Source organism: Cyprinodon variegatus, unplaced genomic scaffold (genome assembly GCF_000732505.1).
Source record: "Cyprinodon variegatus isolate N-32 unplaced genomic scaffold, C_variegatus-1.0 Scaffold201, whole genome shotgun sequence".
NCBI classification, from domain to species: Eukaryota; Metazoa; Chordata; class Actinopteri; order Cyprinodontiformes; family Cyprinodontidae; genus Cyprinodon; species Cyprinodon variegatus.
In genome coordinates, this window is record NW_015150654.1 from 656851 (window position 1) to 664152 (window position 7302).

At 39.4% G+C, this 7302-nt stretch overlaps 1 protein-coding gene across 1 annotated transcript in view; it reads left to right on the forward strand.

Moving 5' to 3' along the window:
- The window catches only part of ilf2 (interleukin enhancer binding factor 2), a 25058-nt gene that overhangs the window by 9601 nt on the left and 8155 nt on the right, over nt 1–7302 (forward strand). The window contains exons 6-10 of the mRNA XM_015379834.1: nt 1222–1287; nt 4423–4539; nt 5075–5153; nt 5254–5341; nt 6682–6743. Coding sequence (XP_015235320.1) covers nt 1222–1287; nt 4423–4539; nt 5075–5153; nt 5254–5341; nt 6682–6743 — 412 coding nt within the window. The remainder of the gene's footprint in view (nt 1–1221; nt 1288–4422; nt 4540–5074; nt 5154–5253; nt 5342–6681; nt 6744–7302) is intronic.

Sequence of the window (7302 nt, forward strand, 5' to 3'; positions counted from 1 at the left end):
ATCGATGCATCGATACAAAATGATTATTATTTACACCCCTAGACACCACGTTTGGTCTGAGCTCGCACAAGACAGATGCCCATAAAGGGTCAAATGTCTTCCTGTTAAAGAGATTTTTAGGCTAACCAAAATTTTTGATAGACATAGGCTGTTTCTCAATTCACAAGAATGCCAGAATGGACTCGTTTTCCTGCCGAGTCCATTCTTGACTAGAACACAGAAAGTATGCACACGTAGAGAACGGAGCAAGCAGAATAATTGGAACAGACGCGTACTCGTGACATCACCACATTCAAAGCTGGTTTGGATCTGTATTTCACCTCCTGTTATTAATGGTGTCTAGATAATAAAATCCATTCATTTAGTGGGGGAATTAGGATTAAGCAGTCAGATTAACACAAATCAATTGCCAAATAAACCAACATAAACCCTCCATCTTTTTTTTCTAATTACACACTAAATCAGTAAATTGGCTATATAGTCACGTTTAAAAGTATAATATTCACGCCTCAAATTATCTAAAAAACAATTTTTGTAGAACAATGGCTACAGAAAGTGAAATTTTAACCGGCGCTCCGCTTTAAGCTGCTGCTTCCGCGGTTCATGTTGGGACAGCTGGATAAAGCACAGGTCTGCACTGATGCATGCTGAGTAGAGGGAGGGGCGAAGAAATGCATCCGGAGACTTTTTCTCTTCTCGGTCTTGTGAATTGGATCAACGCTGGTGCAAATGACGTTTCACGAGCGCGTAAGAACACACAAGTACACATATTGAGAAATGCAATAGATTAAAGCATCAGCCTAATTTCTTCAGTGTCTGGGCTTGTAGAAATTTAACAAAGTTATCAAGTAACAGTTTAATTGGGGAAAATGTGCTTAGTATGAGGTTTTTGGGGTTTTTAAATAGTATTCAACTTGGTGAAGCCCAAACTGCCTCTCTCTGGATAGAACAGATTTACACGCTACGAACATTTTTAATTTAAATCGAAAATGTTTATAATTTCTGTACAGTTTAGGCTCCTTCACGAGGGTTTATTCTTTCAGCAAATTTACTATTTTAGAATCACTATGCTAGAGTTAAAGATCTGATTATTATCTTGGTTGGGGATTATTTCAGTTAGCATCCGTGCTTAATGTAATCCTTAATCAGAATTAAACGACCATGTAAAAAAAGAAAAAGAAAACAATTGTGCATTTTAAAATGTCTTTTAATCTTTCACAGTGGAGGCAGTAGCTGCTCTTGGGAACAAAGTTGTTGAGACTCTTCGCACTCAGGACCCCACAGAAGGTAATATTGACAGAAGGCTTCTTTCACTCACTGATGTCGTCTGCGCTCCTTTTCCAGGTTTTTTTTTTATGACTTTTATAAGCAAAATGGCCTCCAAGTTGAGGTAATAAACTACTGGTCTGCGAGCTATGAAACGGTATGCTTGAGCAATATGTTTTTACAGAATTGTTAATAAATATAAATGCTTCATATTGTGACTATGAAATGAAATGCTATTAAAGCAAATTATTTTAACACATTAGTTCCCAGCCTTCCTTCTCCTCTACTTAAAATAAAATGCAATGTAATCTCCTCTCCTTCAAATAACAGCACTGCAATACTTAAGTGCACCCCCCTCTGGCCAGCATGGGGTTAGACCCTCCCCTCCAGCTTCTTTTGCCAGTGGGAAGGGAGCCCAATGCTCAAATTATTAGCGGGTCGACCCATGTTTAAAAATAGTGGGTCTATGCGTGTTTTTCGTTAGAAAAATATTTAAAAATGTATAAATCTCCCTCACCCCCTCACCCCACTCTCAAGCATATGGGGTGATTCCCCCCACCCACCCCAATTACAGCAGTGAATTTCAGCCATTGACTTTGACCACAGAGTAAAATCTACTAGTGATATCACTACAGCTTAATTATGACTGATTGTGACTTAGTGATCTTTTGTAATTTGCCTTTCAAATGTCCAGTTTAGTAAAGTAACTTTGAACATAATCACTGTTGGCATTTAAGCAGCTAAAGACAGAATATTTCATAGCTACTGATAAATGTTGTTATATTAGCATTTGCAGCTTCGGTTCAGTTCCAGTTATCGTAGTGGGAATGGTCCGTCTGTAGTCCATGGCCTTCATGGGTTCTCTAAACTCCTTAATGTTCTCTTTCTATGTGATTTAGAGACATGCTGTCTAAAGTAATCCAAAGCAGACACCTCTGCATCATTACCGGCTATTTCGGCCCTCACTGCGTTGACGTCAGCTCTGAGAGTGGTGAACTCTTCAGACGGTGCACTTCTCATTCCCTCCCTTATAATTTTAGAGATTTCCCCTCATATAGAGGTTAGGATGTCGGCTCAGTGATATCAGGGCTCTCAGGTTGTGGGTCTTGGTCTTCTGAAATATGTCGCCTCGTGGCTCTGGTTTTAGCCGTTAGCTATGCTGCGTTACCGTAGTACTTGAATTTGCAAAGTTTATCCACCATTTATGAAGTAACGTCTGCTGGAACGGAGTTCTTCAATGTCCAAAACCTTTAATAATCTGATTTTGCTCAACATTAGTAGCAGATGTGGTTTTTAAAGCAACAATGTTAAACCTGCAGGAGCTCTGAAATATCAATCTGTACTCAATCTTGGCTCACCAGCCCTTTTTTTTCTCAAGGGCTCCTATTTTATTTTATTTTTTAAGGTGATTATAGTGATTTTAAGTCATGAGAATGACAAAGCTTTTGTCAAATCACTATACTAGACCGCCCCTTAATAAAGAGGCTTAATAAACTAGAAATGAAAGAAAAATAAAGCCAGCTGGTGGAATCCGAGTAGCCAAGAAAGCGTTTTCCTACCATCTAAAGGCTAGAATATGATCACTTCTGTATTAAATATGTGATTCTCTGATGGTTTTTTTCTCATGGGTTTTTCCCCGAGGGTGTTTCCTTATTGGGGTGGTGGTTTTTTAATGGAACTATCCCAATTCTAAAAGCTGTGATCTATTACCTGTCCGGAAGAACCTCAACCTCGATTTCATGTCGCACATGGCATACATGTCAGGTTTTCTCTTTAGTTTTTCCGAAACTATATATTTCAAAATAGTTGAGATGAAAGCAACCAATACAGATTTTATCTGTGGAAAATGTTTTAAATTGAATGTATATGCTTTTAATGTGAGCAATAGTGTGAAGATCATGGTAAATATTTCAAATTTTATGTCTAAGATTTATTTCCTTTACATTAAAGCATCATTTTTGTTTATTTCCTTTGCTAAAGCTTTAGGATTAAAAGTTGCTCAATCTAATTTTAAACCCAAGTTGAATATGAAAAAAAAAACAGTCTCATTACAATGTGCCTTTTTTTTAACACTGAATTTTTTTAGACATTGAATTCCTTAGACTCAATTTTTATCTGGTAAAAAATTACCAGAAAAAAATTCAGCCTCAGAAGTGTTGACCTTTTGTTGAACTCAAGCCAAAGCAATCCACACTCGATAGAGTCGAGCAGCTTCTAGCCAATGAAATTAGCTAATTTGGTCATGTGACACAAAAGCTGCGCTCAGCGCTGTTTCTGGCTGAATGAGGAATTTTTTTTGTTAAAACAGATAAAATTACAAAACGTCAGTTAGCTACTAACAGACAGCTATTAGAGTTTCTCCTCTTATCAGACTGGGTGAAACAACTGAGCCGATCACAGCTGTGTCACGTGACCAAATGAGCTAATTTCATTGGCTAAATTTTTATAGTGTAAGGAATTCAATGTCTAAAAAAAATTCTGTTTAAAATTCGGTGTTAAAAAAAAAAAGGCAGTAGAGATGTCCCGATCCAGGTTTTTGCACTTCCGATCCGATACCGATATTGTTTTTGGACTTCCGATCCGATACCGATACTGGCCGATACCAGCCTATCCGAGCATGTATTTAAGTTTAAGTTAAAGTATTTAGCCTTAGTTGTAAGACTCATGTTGAAAAGGGTTTTAGTACTCTTGATAACATCTAGCCAGCTGAATTAGGTGAGATTGAATAAAACACAATGCTTGGTAACAACAAACTTACCTGTTTATTAAGAGATAAACACAAACTGGACAAAATTATGAATAGCAATCTGAAATTGCACAGTGAGCAGTAAAACCGTAAACAGTTAAAGGTGCAAGTATTACTGTAAGTTTTAATAAAAATGCAAAACAGGGAAACACTGGCGCAAAATAGTGGAATGGATCGTTTCAATCGGCGAAACTGGAAAATACGGACCGTCTTTTTTTTTTAAAACTGGATCGGCAGTCTGGATCAGCATTTTACATGCTTTGCCGATACGCATTTTTTGCCAATATCGGCGTCCCGATCCGATACGTGGATCGGATCGGGACAAGCCTAAAAGGCAGATTCCAATTAAACTGTTTTTCTTCCATAGTTGAACAGCATTAATGTCCTGACTGTCCATGTCTTATTTTCAGTGCTTTCCATGCTGACCAATGAGACGGGTTTTGAGATAAGTTCTGCTGATGCTACCGTTAAGATTCTCATCACCACCGTCCCGCCCAATCTGCGCAAGCTGGACCCAGAACTGCACCGTATGACCATCCACACAACGCACCACACCCACACAAATTATAAAACTTCCCTTAAACTGCAGCATCACACTTAGATTTGGACAGATTTTATTTTGTCAGGTTGAACACACAAGTGTAAACTAAAAAATGAAATAGTCTAGAGAGTTGAACTTAACAAAAGTTATTTTAAAGTGCAGGTAAGCAGCAGTGATAAAAATATTGTGATGAAAGGGCTAAAGGTGCCATCTTGCCACCTGAAATCCAGGGAAAACTTAAAGTATGTGCAGTTTGTAATTTGGTTGAAGTATTTGAAGCTATGAAATCTGTATTAGTTTATTTGGACTTGCAGAGTTCTGCATTTTTAATTTAGACAAAAATACATTTTTAAACGGTATACCTGGAGATTAAATGATTTGTGAAGCCTAAGAATGTTAATCAAATATTAACTTATATACAGTTTTCTTAATGCACTCGAGATGAGCTTAAGACATTAGAATTTCTCATTTCAGTATTTTAATGGCTTGAATAAATATAATATGTTCTGTATTGTTTTTAGTGGACATCAAGGTGCTGCAGAGCGCCCTGGCTGCCATCCGCCACGCCCGCTGGTTTGAGGAGAATGCCTCTCAGTCAACGTGAGTATTTGAACTATTCTTTAGACACCAATTTGTGCTGCACGCTTTTCTGTTGCTACTTCACCCACCTGAACTTTCCTGTTGGCTTTCTAATCTTCAGAGTGAAAGTACTGATCCGTCTCCTGAAAGACCTTGGGGCCCGTTTCCCTGGTTTTGAACCTCTAACCCCGTGGATCCTTGACCTGCTCGTAAGTTCTATTGACCCGATATTTCACAATAACGTTATCATTTATAACTAGGGGTGAATTATATATCAGCATTAACATCTCAGGGTTGGACTGTTATAACATTGGTATCGGTTTGGTAATTAAAACTGGGCTGACGTAAACTGCTAACTGCTAATAGCTAGCATCTGGGTGACAGAAAAGAGGAGGGCCTTGGTCATGTGGTACAAACTGTGATGCAGCAGAGGATTATGGGTGTTCATCTGAAGCCTAATGCTACGTTCACCGTACACAATTTCAGCAGCAAAATGGCTCCTGCTGCTTCATTTTAGATGCTTCTCCATTTTCATCAAATATTATTTCTCTGTGGGAGCCGCTCAGACCCCCACATACCGGCGGTGTCACTGGGAATCCCCAGCAGCAGCTGCCTCAGGCCTGCTCGCCTCTTGGGGTTTATCCCCTACTATTGGTAGGAGTGGAAAATAGATGTTAGCATTTTTCATGTCTGTGGTCCTATCTGTAGGCACCAGAATAATAAAAGCAAATATATTCTGCTGGCAGGTTTCTACATTTGAAGTTAATTTATGCGTTAATAAACTGTTTCAGAGGAGTGATCATAGCGCTCTGCATCAGCAGTGCTGTGTCTGACTCCCTGCCAGCTCCCAGATCAGCTTCTCGGATTGGTTGATGTGGCGCTTTTAGCAGCAAAAGTTCAATTTATTCCTTCTCCAGCATAACAGAGGCCAGCTGAGCTTGGCTGTATTCCAGCGACTCTCTCAGAGCTTGAAACTCCTTATGCAGGGCGAGGCGGGCGTCCAGGCTGGTTAGCTTTCTGTCGATGGATTCCAGGATGTCGCTGTAGCTCCTGTCTGGAGACAAAGTAGAGGTAGAAGCAGCACTGGTTGAACCAGATGGTGGATGTGGGATTCCTCGGCTTCACCATTACGATGTTGTCAAACACTCATCCAGGTAGCTCTCCAGGCTCGTCTTCCAGTTTGTTCCCTCGGAAATACGGGACAATTGTTAAAGTTTAAACCTACTTTGTTTAAATTACAATTACTGGCTTACTTACCTGAGTGGATTTGTTTTTGAATTACCTGCATGTCGCCGTTTTACTTGCGCACACAGCTCTGGCGAGATCTCAGCTGCTCATTCCCTCCTCCGCTCATCAAACTCTTTGCAAGAGTTTTTTCCATCCTTCAAAGCAGCTCAGGGAGATAGAATAGCAGAGAGGAAGAAACGTAGAGATTTGAAGAGTTGTTGAGACATTTACAACTGCATCTCCCACTGCAATAGTTTGTCGTTAATTTGTTCAAATGTTTCTGATCAGTTTACTGTGGTAAATGTGTGTCCTTTGTGTGCAGGGCCATTCTGCTGTGATGAACAACCCTTCCAGGCAGCCCCTGTCCCTGAATGTGGCCTACAGGTCTGTTCCTGCTCACCTTTATCAAAATAAAATTATTACTACTTTTTTAAGCATTATCATACTACATTTAGAGAGAAAAAGTCCAGCAACTAATAGCACCAAAGAATCGACGGTACGATGTAAGGCTGACATAATGAATCATTTTAATCTTGTTTAATTGGCACCGATACCATTTTGAGAGCCAACAGTTTATTCAACTATTGTCACCTATTCATGGTAGGCAATAAAAAGTTCTACTGGATTCACTTTTAGTCTTTTTCCCCTCTTTCACAAAGGTATGCAGCAGCTTGACAGCCATGATGGCAATTATTTTACATCCAAGTAGTCTGCAGTTCTTAATATATATACGCACACATCAATTTTAAACAGATGTTATCGGCCGATACTGTACAGCCAGGTATCGGTATTGGGGCCAAAAAATGGCATTGATTAATCGTTAACTGAAATATAGAGACTCTAAAACATGCCTTTAACTGACAGTGACCCACTTAAAGCAGTCACTATACTAGGGATGGAACGATTTATAAAAACCGTCCGAACCGTTCGGTTCGACTGTCTC